Genomic DNA, 17,384 nt, shown 5'->3' on the forward strand with positions numbered 1-17,384 from the left:
ACCCACCCCTCTATCCTCCACCCAAAAAAGAAAAAGAAAAGGAAGAGAAAAAAACAATAGAAGAAAAGACAAAACCCATATGAGTTTTAACAGTAATATTTAAGCACCTTACTTTTCTATAGTTTCAAATCAAATAGGTGACAGCACAGAACTAAAAGCAGTAAAGGATATACTTTGCTAAAAAGGATCTCCTGTCATCTCATGTATTACAATAAAAGGTAATAATATGTTTAGCACTTTTTCTGTGCACCACTTTTTAAAAAATCAGCAGACAATAGCTGATCAGAAGATAAAGGAGTTTAAAAAAACCTTCCAGTGTAGTAGTAAGCAAGAGAGAAATGCAGTATTAATTTTATGTAACATAATGTCTTAATATGCAGTTTATCTTGACTTTTTCACATGATTTGTCCTGTCATTTGCATAGCAAGCTCTCATTCCTAATTTCACAGTCATTATGCACTGATGTCCTGATTTCTCAGCATCACTAATTTTGATGAACTAAAAATGGTTCCTGAAGGTCAGACTGATGTACGCTGCGCCTCGCCCGGTGTTGTTGTGTACATGGTGTGCGCCAGGGCCCGGCGCTGCCCAGAAAACACGGGCTTGAGACACATCTGGCAAACCAACATCCCCATAACACCAACATGGCGCGGTCCAGCACAAAACCCCCACATCCCAGCCACAGATCTCCCGTGGTCCTTCTTGGGGCAGGCAGGTGCAAAGGCAAGGAAACGGAGATTTAAGCATGGGACAAACTCCGGTCCCTCCGAAGCCACCGAGCGGTGCCACCGCCTTGTCCCACGGGACAAGGACACTGAGTCATGAGGATGGGCAGTCCCAGTAATTCTGAGTATCTTAATCCACAGTCTTTTAAAAACTTTTCTGGGAGTAGACAATTATTTAATTAAATGCTGCAGTCACTATCTTCGCCCGAAGCGTGACTCACCTTCATTATTCCCATCCCCAGAGAAGTTTACTTTACCCTGGGGTTTGTACTACCTGCCATTGAAGTTGGCCTGAGCAAACAGAAGAGGAAGCATGTTTAAGTATGTTTTCTGTGCCATTCTTGGAAGATATACAACACAAATACTCTTCAGTCAGATTTATGACGACAAGCAGGGATACAGACAGGAATAGGGTGGGGTGCTGTAAACCCTACACATCGGTGATTAATACAGAGGGCCGCATTCTGCCGGCAGCTATGCGGAGACAACTCCCATTCACTTCCATGGCTTTTTTGCGCGTTTATCTCAGGAGAAATCTAAGGATTTGGCCCTACCTTTGAAAACCGGCCATGTACCTTCCGGTGAAGACTCTCCTAGCTGTACTCACTGCTCCAACAGAAGCACTTAACCAGCGAGGGCCCAAACACACGGCCAAACACAGCCCACCTAGGCAGGGAGGTTTGGGTGGCTCCATCCAACCCCGTTTTACCGCATTTTCACACCCCACCTGCGACTCCCAAGGCCCTGCCTGTAATTTCTAGGCACGGTGAACACCACACTGGGGAAGTGACTTCCGAAAGCCTCCTGCAAAGAAACTCCACCACACCACAAAGCTCCCCGTTAAAAACGGCACCCGCGCCCCGGAGCAGCGTGGGCACACGTCCTGGTGGAGGGCTTGAAACAGTTCAGAATTATGGCCTAAATATCCACTCCCCTAACTCCCACTGTCCAACTTTTTCATGTAGCTAGTCCCTAGTAATACTGGGAAGCAAAGGGCATGCAGCACCAGCAATAGGCTATTACAGCCCACACTTTATTACCCATTACTACCGAGGTCATTAGCGGTAAGAGTGATTGTACCGGTCTTAACCTATTGATCATTGTAACTACTATCATTTAATCCCGTGTTGAATGTCTGGAAAGCTGCTAAAGGCACACAAGAGAGAGTGCTTTAGTGATGAGAAATATAGCCAAAGCTTGGAAATTACACTTTGATTCATAAAATCTAGCCAGTGGTTTAAATCAATAGTATTTAAAACAGTCATGTAAGTTCTTAACTACAGCTCTCTAATATTTATGGGTCCCTTTTTGAGTGTATTCAGTCAAAACTAAACTTTATTTTAGATACTGTGCACTACACTTTACCTTACGTTAGATAAAATATATTTATTTCTGATATTTTGCCCGATAGTAAATGAAACCTCAACTGAAGGCTATAAATTAATTTTAGATTTTTATCTCTCAGATGTCAAGCAAAATGTGTTGCCAAAAAAAATTACAAACCAACTTTGAAAATGGCTTAACTGTTTAAGTACATGAAAACGAGTGTGTTTTATGAGTTAACAATGAATCACAGAAGGCAGTTTATGAAGAACTAAAATAATTCTGTCTTACTGCCTTCGGGGAGTTGAAGTTCAAATTAAACTACTGGCAGATATATTTAAAGAATGCTAACTTAGCATGCAGAACAGAAATCAATCTCTTTTTTTTCCCCAGTTGTTTATTTCCATTTTCTACATGAAACATGATTGTTGTTATTGATATGATTAATGAAGCACTTCTGGTATTGTTGACTGATAACAATAGGGTGTGGTAGATACCCAGCTGCATGCAAACCTGGCAGCAGAGGTAAAAATACAGCTGCAATTTGGCTTTCGGAGCTGTGCTAGTATAGACCTGCTGACATGCTAATACCAGCAACGGCAAAAAATGTCTTTAATACTCACAATTGTTTTCAGCCACTCTCTCTGTCTCCCGGGGTCCTGCCTGCTATTTTTCCGGCTCCCACAGAGCCTTCCTGTCCTCTCCCCAGTCCCGAGCTCTGCCAGCACGCCGTGTTTTGGAGAGGCTGACCGAGGAAAACTTGCACAACTTGGGCCAAGTTCACCTCGAACTTCACAAGGGAGTTACAGCAGGGATGCATTTGTCACTCCTCCGTACCGCTCAGACAAGGGTCACGGGGATGAAAATGATTTAGACCTATTTAATCATCTAGTTCCCCCATTTTCCCTGATATTAATATAATTAAATACTAGCTAAATAATTTCAAGTAGTTTAATCTTGTATGAAGTGGGGGAAAAAAAAGAGAAAGAATGCCATTTTCACACAACGTGCCTTCATTGCTGGATACGGTGATGGTCTTGTTAACTGTTAGCAGGCATGCATGGAAGATGGGGAGGATTTCCTTAATTCATAAAGAATAACTCTGCCAGAAAATCCTTTTCTCCTGTGATGTATGTTCACAGTTGATTTCAGTAAGTCCTCGGAGCAGGCACCTTGGATTTCCAAACAGCAATTCTTCAGTTAAAGATCTTGTGATAAAAGTTAAACGGAGCACAACACAGCCGAACGCAGAGCAAGTGGCTGAGGAACAGTGAGAAATGCTGGACTGCCAGAAAAACAGATACGGCTAGGCAAAAACAAACAATTCACTTGAGCTGTCTTATTAGAAAGCTATTACGTGCGCTACTTTCGCAATATTAAAAAAAAAATAGCAACTGAAACAATGTAAAATAGCTTTGCTCGTGCCCCAGGAGAAGACAAACCCTGGGTACCCTGGCAGAGGGAAAAGCACCATGCCCCAATCTGCAGCAGAGCCCAGCGACAGCAAAGTGCTGAACGCAGGACCTGCATCCATCCTGAGACTGAAACACTTCTGACATCATATTTCAGCCTCCAAAATAACAACCCAAAACTGCCGCTGAAAGAATTATTCATGCAGAAACTGCAATTCCGTTTCATTATGCAAAATGGAATCTCGCTTTTAGACTTAGTTATTTTGCCATGATACTGCACAACACATTACGACAGGTACTGTTTATTACATTAATGTAAAATCAGCTAAGTAGGCTGTCATTAGCATAACTGTTCTCTCCGTAACAATGCAAATCCCTGTAAAAAGAGGGGGAAAAGAGCCTCTTTAAAATTAAATTAGCATTTTATGGTTATAATTTTGTTTATTATATTTTATCAGTAGGAAAGATCTGCCTTTGACCCACGGAAGGCAGGGAGATGGGCTATGCTGACATTCCCCGGCATGTCAGGATGTCTGCTCTCTTCTGCATTCTCTTCTAGCTAAGGAAAATCGGGGATATTTTCCTATTTGTTTACAGAATGAAACATCTGATCTTATCTACCACTTCTCATGCATACCAGGTTTCTCACTAAGTGCCAGGATAATTGTTTCTGCTATAATAAATACCCATTTAATTTGCATAAAAATATAAAGTTTACATAAATTAAATCCTTTCTACATCTAACATTTGTCAAATACAGACTAAACCGGAATGCACACAACCAAATACTCATTTAATAAGCTGAGTGAGATTTCAACCTCAAGATTATCACCATCATTTTTCACATTTTAAGAAGTTATCATTTTTGTTTCCCGCTCCACCGTGAAAGGAAAAATTACAACCTGCTGTACATGCTTCCTAACAGCGGTGATATTTTATAATGGTTTGCTTTAAAAAAAAAAAAAAAAAAAAACTTTTTTTTTTTTTTTCCTAGAGTTTAGGAAAGGAAACGTTTGCTCCACATATTCTGCCAAAACACCCTGAAACAAACCCCAAACCATCCTGCTTAGAAACACCCAAATTACCCCTCCAGCCCTTGAAAACCCCTTGAAACCTCGTCTCTCTCCACCACCCTTAATACGCTGAGAATGATCAGCATGTCAGGCTCCTCACATTTGTGTATTAATCCACTAATACATTAAGGAGAGCTTAATTAAATAATAAAAGGCGGTGATTGAATCAGCAGCATTCAGCACGCCCGGAGTTCTCCGGAGCAGGCGGTGCTGCAGCGAGGGGCTCTCCTTTCCTTTCCTCTACTGTCCTCTCCTCTCCTGCCGGGGCAGCCTAGGAGCAGCGGCAAAGCTCGGACCCCGGCGGTGCTGGGGCTGAGCCCCCTCTTTGCTCTGCGCCGGATTTCTCCTGCGAGAACCAGCCGCAGCGCTCTGGGGCACACGAGGAGGCATCCATTGTCCTGGCCAGCTGAAAAAAATTAGGCAGCTATTGGAAAAAAAAAAAAAATATTCACCTGGTTAAAGCACGCTGCGTGTTTCACGTAGGAAACGGGGGAAGGCAGCTCCAGCCCTGCTTAAACACTCACAGGCTCTGCCACTTCGGGTGCGAGCGGAGCCTTTCTCACAGTTGTAAACTTTATTTGCTTAAAACGTGCAGTTTTTCACACCTAGCGCAGACACCTACAGCTGCACATCGCAGCTAAGCACAACGGTGCAAATTAGATTCTAATGAGAAAACATCAGTTGCTTCTTTGACAATCTTGCCATTCAGTGATTTACTTCTAATGAAGACGCACTCCAACCAGCCAGCTCTCCGTGTTAAAGGTCAAAGCGCCTTCAAAAAAATGCCTCGCAAAATCAAGGCAAATGGGAAACCCGCAAAGAAACCTTCTCATGAAGTGGCGTGGCAATTAGAGTAATTGTGCAAAAAGCCGTCTTCGGTAAAAAGTAAAAGAAATTAAGCTGCCACTACTGTAACAGGTTAGATGAAAATCAAAATTTAATGTATTCTCCCTTGTGTCATCTTGTTTTGTCAAGACATCAAATAGAATTGGAAAGTACAAAATAACAAGCCCTTGAGAAATCACAGAAGCCGACCTTTTTGATGTTGTTGGTTTACCTTGTTCTCAGTTATTTGAACAATGATGTTTCAGATTTAAGGGCAAGATAAAGCTTAAAAATTAAAACCCGTTGTCAGTTTGGGGAGGGGGGTGTCATCCTTCCAAAACAGCAGAGCATCTTACCTAATCAATGAAGGCAAATCCATCCAAAACTAGTGCAAGGAACAATTAGCAATCCCGCTAATTTGCTCAACATTCGGTCTGTTTTTAATACCACTCATTCAACTTCAGTACAACCTACAGATCCTCCTTCTAGCGGAGGAAACAGTGCTGGAAAGGCTAAAAATGATAAAAAAAAGGAAAAAAAAAATGAAGGGAAAAAAAAAAGCTGGGGAAGAGAGATTTGCCAGTGCTGCTTCTCTCCAAAATCTCTACACGGCCACTTCAGACCTGCAGAGGAGTGCGTGATGCATTTTTTCCCTTTCCTTGTAACTGGAAAGCGAAGCTGAGCAAGCAAGCACCTTACAAAAACAAAACAGCACAGGACATTTTAACTGAACTACAGCAAAATAGTTTCCAGTAATGCAGTTCTGCTTTCAATAAAACAAACAAACTGCTTAAAACCAGCCAAGCCTTTCGCCAAACAATAACAAATTTAGCTTATGGTGTCAGGACTTTCCCACAATCGAGTTTCGCAGGTGTTGATAAAACTGCCCCTGCTACCGCTTTTCCCTAGCAAGGGGGTGAGAAAACAACATCAGCGACTTAGCTGGTGCCGGGAAACATTTTGGTAAAGCCAGTCCAAGTTTGGAGGCATCCAGCACAGGTCTGCCTGAAGCAGCTCGAAAATGACTAGGAAATAGAGAGCAAGAGCACACAAGAGCTTTGTAACTCCTTCAGGTCCTGAACGCCACAAGCCTTCTCCCTTACCTGTCCTTCAGCTGCCCAGGGCATGCCATCACAGATAAGGAAACCAAAGCCTTTTACACTGCCATAGGAGCTCGTGTAGCTTCGCTATTTTAAAAACGACACGATTGTCAAGCAGCACCAGTGCTCGAGAGCTGCCAGGTTAAAACGCTGCCTAAGTCATCGCTCCAACCGCTCTACATCACTTCCAATGTCTAAAAAAAAACCCCTAGCACTCTCCGTACAACTGTTGCGACCGTTTCCTCCATTACACGCGACTCGAACCAACTCAACTTGCGTACACGTCAAAGCCCGCCGTCCATTAGCGCGAGAATCCATCTGTGACCCATTACCACCCGGGGCCGGCAGGTGACGGCTCCTGGCGCTGCCCGCTCACGCCGCTCACACCGCCGCGCGGGTTTCCGCCGGGGGCGCGGAGCCACGCACGCCTCCCGAGCGCGCCGGGGACCAGCAGCCGGAGCAAGCCGCGACGCCCCCGGCTCCCTGCGAGCAGCCAGCTCCCCAGGAAGCCCACGCTGCTATTTCATTTCTCCCCTGTCAATTCCATTTTATTTATGACTTCTCTCTAGTTCGGCTGAGTGACTGGTCAGAGCACGTCTCGGAGCTCATCCTTTTTTTTTTTTTTAAAGCAGGAATTATGCTGCCTAAAAAAGGGAGGGCACAGTGGCACAGCAAAGTGTATGTTAAACAAGAGGAAAAAAATAACAACTGTAGCAAACAAAAAATTTCAAAGCGGCCCTTCCTATCGTAAGCTTTCCGATGATTTATGGTTTACCAACTCAGCAAGGTTACGCAACGCTGCGTGCCTTTAGATGCATTATTTGAGTCAGTTGAGATTTAATTAAGATCACAGCCTCCAAAATCCCTGTCAAATGAAAATTCGCAAAAGACAATACACGATATATCCTCATGCAGATAGTCTCCATTCCACGCTCTGGAATAACATAAGTTAATCCTCGTTTCTATGGTGGCAGACAAAAGTTCACTAATTTTGTTTTCTTTTGACACTTGTGTTGTTTTCTGTTTTATGTCATGCGATCATTCCCTTTTGGGAAGGGAGGGGAGCTGATATAGGGGGAGCGAGCGGAGAGCAATATGTCTGAATACGGCAGCAGATGTATTTTGACATTCTCACAGCTCTGCCGTGATGTCATCAAGTTTTCATATAATTAACCCCTGCCAGCGAGAGCATCATTGCGTGACATCTGCCCGCTGGGAAGCGGAGGAAGGAGTCGGGGACAAAAACACAAGAAGTGCTTTGAGCTTGCTCTTGTGCTAAGATCCCAACCAAAAACCCCAATCAGGCTGGGGCGACAAATCTGGGCTCCCGACCCCGCGGGCAGGCCGGGGGCTTCGGCAAGGCCTGGGGGGCTCAGCAGCCTCGCCTGCCCCCCGAAATGCGGCCAGCACACGCAGTGATGCCTCTGACAGGGAAACTGTGAGAACTTTACCTCGTTCTGGGGTACTTCTGTTCACGTTATCTTAATATCTGCTCGCTTATCTCATGGTTTAGAAATGACAGGTGCTAGCGGTCTTTTGTTTGACAGGCCACTACACAAATAACTGTCTTGCCTGAAAGGGCTAATGCACTACTAATGAACAATAAATCAACTTTGATTATAAAGTGTCAGGCCAATCAGTTTGCAGTTCAGCTCCGCCACGCTCTAGGCCGAGGCAGCTCCTCTGTCTGGCCAGGATTTGGGGTCCATCCCCGCGGCCTCCCCAGTGACGTTTTGGGGCAGCTGTCGCAGGAGCTCGATTCGAGCCCCCTGAGAGCGGCCCTCTGGTGGGCTGGCAGATGGGAGGGGGCCACCTGCGGGGTCACCCCGCAAAATCTGCCCCTTCCCTGGCGGGGACACGCTCTGGTGGCACATCCTCACAGCGATGGGCGCTTCAGGCCGGGCCGCGCGCTGAGGGGCGCGGGCAGGAGGCGGCCTGCCGGGCCCTTGGGACACCCCAGGGGCGCTCTGAGGGTCCCTGTGGGGTGCTCGGGGCGCCACAGCCCGCTCCAGGATCGGGCCCGGCGGCACGAAGGCAGGGGAAGCGGCTCCCAGCCGGCCCCGGAGGGTTTCCACGTTTCGCTTTTAACGAAAGGCGGCGAGCAGCCCGCTCAAGTCACTTTTTTTAATATTAGAAATAAACTTCGGCAACCCGCCGCGCTCGGCGGCCCGAAGCCGGCCGTTCCGTTTTCGTAAACAACCCTTAGTCACCGCGGGTGATTCACGTTTCCTGCCACCAAACTTGTTTTCGTTCAAAAAAGCGCCCCGACCGCCGCCACACGCGGCCGCCGCGCTGCGGGGCCGGCTGAAGGGCGGCGGGGAGCGCCCCGAGCCCCGCCGCTGTCGCGAGCGGAGCTGTCACGACAGCAGGGACGAGCCGGGAAGTCGAGCCGGGAGCCGGTCGCGCAGGCTGGGGCCGGCTTTCCGCGCTCTTTTCCGCGAGTTTCGGTCCGTCCCGTCCCCCCCCCGGTCCCGTCCCCCCCGGCCCCGGGGCACCCACCTGGGCTGAGGCGGCGGCGGCGGCGGGCGGCGCGGGGCGCGGCGGGCCATGGAGCGGGCGGAGCGGCGCGGAGGCTCCGCGGGAGGAGCGGCGGCGGCGGGCCCTGCTCGCGGGCTGGCGCCGCGGAGCCCCGGCGGGCGGGCAGGGAGGGAGGCGGCAGGGAGGGCAGGCGGGAGGCAGGCAGGCAGGGAAGGGAGGGAGGCAGGCAGGAGGCAGGCAGCCGCCCCGCCCCGCCCTGCGCCGCCGCCGCGCACAGCCCGCCCCGGAACGGGGCACCCCCGGGCGCGGCCTTCCTCCTCCTCCTCCGCCTCCTCCTCCTCTCCCCCGCTGCACTCCCGCTCGCCCGAGTGTTGAGCAGTCCCCCCCGTCCCCCCCGCTGTTAGATCTGCTGGGGAGCACGGAGCCCGCAGGGAGCTCCGCGGGGCAGCCCCGCAACTTTGGGCTCGCTCCGCAAAGTGCCTTGGCCGCCCCTCGGGCAGCTGCGCGCCTCCTGCCACCCGCTCTGCCTCCGGGGGCTCGAGCGAGGCAGGGTTGTAAGAGCGGGAAGGGAAAGAGAATGAAGTGAAACGGAACAAAATAGGATGAAATGAAATAAAGTGAAGTAAAATGTAAGATAATAAGATAAGGTAAAATAAAATAAAGTAAAACAAAATAAAGCAAAATAAAATAAAATGAAGTAAAATAAAATAAAGTAAAATAAAAGAAAATAAACAAAGTAAGATAAAACGTCAGGAAGCCTCTGTCAGGAGCCCACACCAAGCCCGGCTGCTGTGCCCGGCCTGCACACAAGAACATCTTTTCCCCCTCTTCCCTAGCAAAGCAGAGGGGAGTCAATCCCAGGGCACCAGGATGCTCAAAGCCCACCCGGGATGAAGCCCCCTGCCCCACAGAGCCCCACGCAGCCCCATGCAGCCCCATACACCCCACAGAGCCCCTCACAGCCCCTCGCAGCCCCGCTTCCTGCCTCTGAGGCAGCCAAAGCCTCGAGCGTGGCGCTGGGCAAGGCCTGGGCCCGCAGCACCTCAGCACCATGGGCTGGCGGTGCGGCGTCGCACACAACCAGCTTGCTCAGGCCCCATCAAACACTTTTTGGGTCCCCCAGAATTCGACACGTACACAAAACCTGCCGTTGTGCTGTCTCCAAGCCACGCAACTGCTCTTCTCTTGCCCAAAAAGCTCCTGCGCCGTCCGCTGTACCGCAGGTAGCGCTTCCCTCCCGCGATTTCACTTTGGGCTTGGCATTTTCCCCCGCTGTCCGAGCACACGAGTGGTGCCGACGGTTCCTTCGCACGCATGCAGCTGAGGAGCCCGAAGCCACCACGTTCCCCAGGCAGGCGCGTGGGTTATTTGCGGGAGTCAGGGGCTGAGAGACAATAGCCCCATTAGTTATGCCGCTAAAGAGCCGCACAAGAAGCGAAGACAAAGGACCCAATTTACTGACAACTTGTGATCCGATGGTAAATGGCATGCGATGCGGATTGCTTTCCACCCTAAAGTGTTTTCGTGTCAGATAACAAATTTATTAATGGGATTTTTTTCAGGTCACAAAAATGTGACCCCACCCTCTTATGAATATTTAATAAGGGACTAAGGGCATCTTTTCCAAGACCCTAAATCTGCCAGAAACGGCCCTGATGAATCAGACACGCCGGCCCCTCGAAGCGGCCCCCAGCAGGTCAGCAGGCAGAGGGCACGGGCGGCACGGCCCTGCGTGTGCATTACGTGGGCGCGCGGGAAGCAAACAAACACGCACGCCCTCCAACACTCGGGACGTTTAATAATAGCACAAACCGGTAACGCATGCCACGAGCTCGTAATAATTACTGCTTGCGCTAAGAGAATCCCTCCTGTCCCGGACTTCAAAGTAATCCCAAGCAACCCTGGCTGCATCACCAATACGCGGGCTTGCACTTTTTGGTGGCATCTCCCGCGGACCACCTCCTGCCTCCTGGTCTGGGTGCGAAGGGCAGCCCTGTGGCCACGCCGCCCACCGGCCCAGAAAGCTGCTGAGCTGTTTGCTTTTCCTCGGCACGGCCCTCTCGCTGCCCGCAGCACAAAAAGCCAGCGCCCTCCTTCTGCCCTCATCGCCGACCGACCGCGTGCCTGCGGACGGAGCTCCGCCTTGGGACATTTCTAACCACCAAGGGGCCGCACGAAGCTCACGACGCTGCTCTAGGCACTTGTTCCCCTTCCCAGGACAGAGAGCAGCGTGACACGGCGCTGCCAGAGAGGAGCAGAAGCACGGCCCCGGCTCTGGCACCGCCAGCGCTCCCCAGCCTTGGGCGAGTCCCCGGGGCGTTTGTTTTCCGAAACGGCCGCTCTGTCCTGCGGGCCCTGCTTTCTGAGAACTGCTTGCAACATCCCTGTCCAAGCGCTGCCCGCACGCTCGCCATCTCAAAGGCAGGCGACGGCCTCCTCCCCACCTGCAAAACGGGGATCATGCTGCTCATTTCGGGATCTTCTCTAGGCCAATATTTGCAAAACACTCGGAAGCTGAAAGGTGCTGCCTAAGCACTGAATGCTGGCCACAGAGTCTGCAAGCAGTATTTTTAAAGCATTTTATGCCCTTTCATATAAAAGCTTCTTACCTGCAAGCTCAGCCAACATCTGCTGTGGGCTAAAAACTTCGGTCTATTCCCTTAGTAACGAGGATGGTAGCACTCGCTAAGTAGGGTCACCATGAAATATAACGCAGTTCTCAGCCAGCAAAATACTTTAAAAGACCAAGAAGGACCATAAACTCCCACTTTAATTCCATTCAATTATGGGGAGCCATCACAGAGACAATCAGATCTGACAGGGATGTTCAAAACAGAAGACATCCACCACCAAATTAAAAATACCAGGGCAGGAGCGTGGCGGCTACTTGGCTCTGCAAGATCTGATTCGAGTTAAGTGGCAGCATCAACACCTAGGTAAAAAAAAAAATCACTGATGTATGGCATGGATACGAGGCTCCGAGGTCCAAGCCAGCGCAGCAGGGTAGGACTGCTGCCGAAGATGAGCATGGCAGAAGAAATAAATGGCTGTGCTGTGCCGCTGCCTCCGTGCACGCCTCCTTCGCAGGCTGCCTCCGGCACCCATCCCCGCGGAACTGCACGCGGGCTGCAAGCGCAGGCAGGGAGGGGCGGCCGGTTTGAAAGCCAGCTGCTGTTTGCAGTTACAAGGGAAAAAGGCGTCTCGGATCCTATTCCCACTGCTGGATCCCCAGGCCCATTTTTGTGGGGTTAAATCACATTTTCCTGTTTTGAGACTGCTGCATTTTCCCTTGCTGCTGTTTGAAAGCCCTACGAAAACAAATGGGGAAAACAACTGACTAAACAGGAAGCAGTGAAACTTATTATCCACAAAGTGCTGAGAAAAAGTACTAAGTAAACATTTTTTTGGGTCGGTTTTATTAATCCTAGCTACCACCCTCATGGTAAAGTATTTTCAGGCAGCAAAGTGAATTTTAGGCTGCCGGTGTCTCTGCCAGAAGAGAACACCAAAGCAATTAACATTTCAGTAATGTTGGTGTCTGTTGCACTTCTTTTTCATGTGGAACTGTCATTTTCCTTCTTGCCCTGCAAAGCCTGCACGAAGCAGGCTCTTTAAATCCCCTCAGCATCGTACAATGGTTTAAATTTCACTTCATGGCATGCTTTAAATTACCATTCACATCTTCATTTAATGCATCATTTTATAATGCCAGTGTTACTAGTTAATTTATATATACACAGCAGGATGTGTCAACATTCAGGTGAGTTATGAATATGATTGTGCACGAGTTATGGAAGACATTTCTGCAAAAATTATGGTTCCCTCTAAGCATAAAAATATTAATAATGAATCAAACATCGCAGGTAAACAACAAATTTTATATAATTGCACCCCCCCATGCTTCCAGATAAATAAATAAATAAGAACGGCAACATTTTCGCTCTGCATTCGTATTTGATTGATCTTAATAAATTGCCATCTCCTTTCCTAATAAACTGTAATCTCTTGTTTCCGCCACAAAGTAAAATTTATTAGCACACTCTTCTACCAGCAGGTCTGCATCACTCACGGCACAGTCTGCAAATTGTTCCAAGTACGCATGGGCATTATTCATAAATTATTTTTGTGCCCCAAAGTACACAGTATATTGAAAGGCAATCACCGCTAACTGTTCTCTGTTACTTTCCTTAATTACGTGAGATAGCCTTTATGTCACGTACGGTGGAGGAAATGCCGCAGGTTCCATTAAAACTCCATTTTTTTGCCACGGGTTGAAACACAGTGCTCACCCAGTGAAAACCACAGATGCCTTCCGAGGAGAGGAAATACTGGAGGTGCTACCTGGTAGGAGACGGCAACACCTCTGCTTTAAAAGAGCAACCGCTGTATACCAAAATAACCTGCTGGGCATGACAACGGTTACGGCTCCAAGAGGAAAAGTAGGTGTTTTGTCCTGATGTTAAAGTTGCCATGGTAAGAAAAGAAACAGAATGAAACATCAACAAAACAAACGTCAATCACGCACCTCTGCCCGTGGAGCTTTAACTCGTCGGCTCCTGGCCATGCCAAACGCATCGTCCCCTGCGCTCCCAGGGCGCCCTCCCCGGGCTGGGCAGGGACGGTGGGTGACAGGAGGGGACACGTGTGCTGCCTGGCCCCACAGCCAGGGAATGGGGTGCTTCTGCGCCTCCTCCGACAGCCGCCACAAGACAACATCTGCAATGCCAGCCCCATAGCAGGGCCCACGCGCACCCCTGTGCTGCCGCGGCCTTGCATTACCATGGGTCTGATGAAGTAGGGGCCCTTTTACGCGCCCGTCGGCCCTTTGCACAGCGCGCTCACGCGCAGCCTAGCAGTGCCAAACCGTGTATTCCAGCCTCTCGGTGAGAGTAACCCGGAGCACCGTCGGGCATCTTGCCGTTCTTCACTGCCTCTGCTGGGAACGCACGGCGGCGGATTTCCAATAAAACACCTCCTTAGCAGCAATGGGCCACTGTGCTCCCTTCAGTGGTCCCCGAGGTTTCGTGACAGTGTATTTAGCTGGCTCGTAGTCCAAGTTTTCCTCCAACATTAAAAGATACATATATAAATTAAAGAAGGCAGCTAAGGGAAGAGCTTTTGCTCATCTTTTCTTCAAAGAAGAAAACAGTTAATTTGTAGAGGCACCCGACCAAGAACTGCTTGCTGCAGAGGAGTTCAGGCACCAGCCCTGGTGGTTGGACAGGAGCACGCAGAAACCGCAGCCCTGGTGGCACCACGCAGGGGAAGAGCCTGGAAGCGGAGCTGGGACCTCGCTGCTCCCCGCAGAGTGCCGGCGCGTCCCCTTGCTGCATCACCGCACGCAGGGAATCCAAACACCCAAACCCAGCAGAATAACGAGATTTCCAAAGCTGGTGAACAGCATTAAAACCAGGAGGACTTGGTGGGGCAGAGGCAGGCAGAGAAGGCCCTCAAGATGACTGCTGGTTGCCATATGGGACTGGAGACCTCCTGAAACACCTGGCACAGCGATCCATCACCTATTCCCAAATCACCAATACCCAAAGACAGGGCTCTCCCTTTCTCCCCTCGAGCCACAAGAAGAAGGATGAGGCTGCAAAGCAGCGACTACCCGAGCCAGGAGGGACATGGCCGGGTTCACGAGCCCCAGCGAAGAGAGGAATTTGTCTGGGGTCCCTGCAAACAGATTTGCATTTGCATAGGAAGAGAAAGCGATTCCCCAAAAATCCATCTCTGCGAGCAAAGCTATGCCATTTGTGCCGGGTATGGGGACAACAATGCGCTGGCACTGAACGTGGCCACTTCTGGGGTGGCTGATGGCAGCGGCTGCGCGCGGGGCTGCGAAGGAATGCGGGACACCTGAGGCACCAAATCCTTCACTCAAATGGAATTGCAGGGTGATTAAGCAGAGAGAATGTAACTATCCAAACTGTAATTTGGCCAGCACAATGGATCTAACACCCTTATTCTTGGGAGGAAAAAAAAAAAAAAAGTACTGTATTTGAAGTTCAAAATCTAATTAACTATTTGAGAAAAAGAATTCTGTTTTAAAAAGAAAATTCCTAACAATATAAAGAGAATTAGTGCCAAAGTTTTTGAAGAACCACATAAAACGGTATGAAAAACGTATGATACTGTAATAATAGGAATGACTGGATTTGCTCAAACGTCCCTTATACCTTATAATACAAGAATAAAATACAGTGTAAATCCTTCTATCTACATAAGTTCCCCGTACAGAAAAATCTCTCCTTTAATAGGTTTACACCTTTAACATGTATTAGTTTGGAAAAGTCCTAGGGTATAATTATACATCTTGGCTTGGCACATGAATAGCTGCTCCCTTCATTTACCCATTTCTTTCACTGGTCAATTTGCTGGTTTGCTACGCTGCCCGTGCTGCTCTGCTTCGCAGCAGAGCCCGAGCTGGTAAGCGGGAAGGGCCCAAGGTGGCACAGGCTGGGCACGGCCCCGGGGACACCGAGGCTGCCCCAGGGCCATCAGCACACAGGACACCCCTCGGGGCCGTGCCACCAGCGAGCCACGGGGCTTGGCCGCTACACAGGGCAGGTCGCGGAGGAAAGGAAGCGGCGCTGCCCTCGCTTCCTCTCCAATCCGTGCAGAAATAACGCCCTCCGAGCCGAGAAGAAAGCAAGGCGAGCGGGGCTTTGCCGGGGCTTCCTGCCACCTTGCCGAGCGCTGCTCCCTCGAGACGGCGTGGCCACCGCGTGCCCCGCAGAGCCGGGCTGGCTGCTGCTGCTGCGCCCGGCCCCGCTTCCTCCCCAGCACGCCGGGTGCCCCGAGGCTGCCCTTTGGCCCCCGTGCCCAGAGGCGTCGCTCGGTTCCTCCTTTCCTCCAGGCCTTCCCTCCTGGCCTTGCCCCAGATTCTGCTCTCCGGTACCCCGGAGCTACATCTCCGTCGCTCCTCCTGCAAACCCCAGCCTTCCTGCTGTCCCCCATGCTCCACCTTTGCCTGTCCCCACGTGCCACGGCTGTCCTACCTCCCCTCACCGTCCCTGCCCACGGAGAAGGCTGGAAGGTACCAAAACCTCAGCTCCCAGCCCTTGCTCCACCGCTCACCGAGGAAGGGGACTAAAAGAGATCCCCTTTGTCATCAGCCACCCGCTCCCCGCGGGTTTCCTTCGCATCCCAGCGCCAGGCTCGGAGGCGAGGCTGGCGTTCGCGAAGCCTCCGTCCAGCTTTTACGGGTTTTTCAGCAGTTTTAAGAGGGTTTTCTTGTGTTATAGCGGAGCCATTCATTTAATGGCTTTTCAGCACTGCCATTAGAAACCAGAACTTCTCAGGTGTTTATTACTCAGCTTTAAAAATTGGCTCTATGCTGAAATTTGGCAAACAAAGTGTCAGCCTAGGAGAAAATTTCGTTTTTTGCCAATTTTGTGCTTAAGAAAAAAAACAAAATGACCCCGTTTTGGCCTCCATAAAAACGCAGCTTTTGCTGCCTCTGTGACACTGGTGAAGTAACAAGTCAATATTGCAAGCCTGCCAGCAGAGCGGCCGTGATTTAATGCCTAAAATTGCCTGGAAGGTGAAGAGTGCTATTGAACTGCTAATTATTAACTATTATTACTGATCCTGCCACACAACAAGGATGCAGAAGGAAAACAAAGGGAGCACGATTTGTCTCTGGAAAAGCAAGGCAGAAAGGGAGCCAGGGTCCGGTGCTGACACGGACGAGCTGGGAAAGGCCGGGTGGGGCCCTCGAGTCCGCTGAGGAGGCAGCGCGACCCGGTACGGAAACATTGCTTTTCATTTTCCAGGACAACATTTGAAATACAACAAAAATACGGCCGACACCACGGAGCTTGCTCCACGCCAAAGCTAGCAACCACCTAGGATCAAAACCAGCTTTAAGCCCGGCTGAACTCGGAGCTCAGCAGGGACCTGACGCTGCTCAGCCGGAGCCAGGAGAAAGCTGGCCTTGGATTCTGGCAGGACAAAGCCTTGAAGGTGCTGCAGACGGTGACAGGAGCAGCAGACGGGGCAGGAGCAGCACGGGGCAGCCTCACAGCACCGCCTGTCTCTGAGCAGCAGCACCCAGAGCACCCGCAGCACCCATCCCATGACGTGGCTTGGCCGAAGCAAGGGACAAGCTACCTCGGTACACGCCTCCCAACCCTCCCTGCGTTACCTTGTCAAGGCACCGAGGTTTCAGAGCGGACGTAACGCCGGGAGTGCTTCTTCCTCCTGTGAAGGGGTGAGGGCAGAGCCCCCGGCACGCTCCTGCCCGGGAAGTGCCCCCCGGCGGCGCGGTGTCCGAGCAGCCCACCCAGGTCAGCGGGGCCGCTTCCCAACGCAGCAAAAAGAGAAAATCATTTATCTTTCTGGCAACTTTCTGCTTGTCTAAGTGGCAGCTATTTAAATACAATTAACAAGCAAATGATTTTAAAATTACAATACATTTAATAAGGCAGCATCACAAACAATTTG

At 50.1% G+C, this 17,384-nt stretch overlaps 1 protein-coding gene across 15 annotated transcripts in view; it reads right to left on the reverse strand.

The window, feature by feature from the left end:
• Positions 1 to 17,384, reverse strand: part of FOXP1 (forkhead box P1) — a 365,602-nt gene that overhangs the window by 76,848 nt on the left and 271,370 nt on the right. The window contains exon 1 of one of the 15 annotated variants that reach the window (XM_035338136.1): positions 8,958 to 9,104. The exons of 12 other annotated variants lie outside the window; for them this stretch is intronic. Coding sequence is in view for 1 of the 3 variants with exons in the window: in XM_035338133.1 (XP_035194024.1) it covers positions 6,462 to 6,485 (24 nt within the window). In the remaining 2 variants the exon portion in view is untranslated. Of the gene's footprint in view, positions 1 to 6,461; positions 6,623 to 6,739; positions 6,887 to 8,957; positions 9,105 to 17,384 lie in introns of those variants that run through there. 2 more of the 15 variants (XM_035338137.1, XM_035338133.1) reach the window with 2 other exon arrangements.

This window comes from Oxyura jamaicensis, chromosome 12 (genome assembly GCF_011077185.1).
Source record: "Oxyura jamaicensis isolate SHBP4307 breed ruddy duck chromosome 12, BPBGC_Ojam_1.0, whole genome shotgun sequence".
Lineage (NCBI taxonomy): Eukaryota > Metazoa > Chordata > Aves > Anseriformes > Anatidae > Oxyura > Oxyura jamaicensis.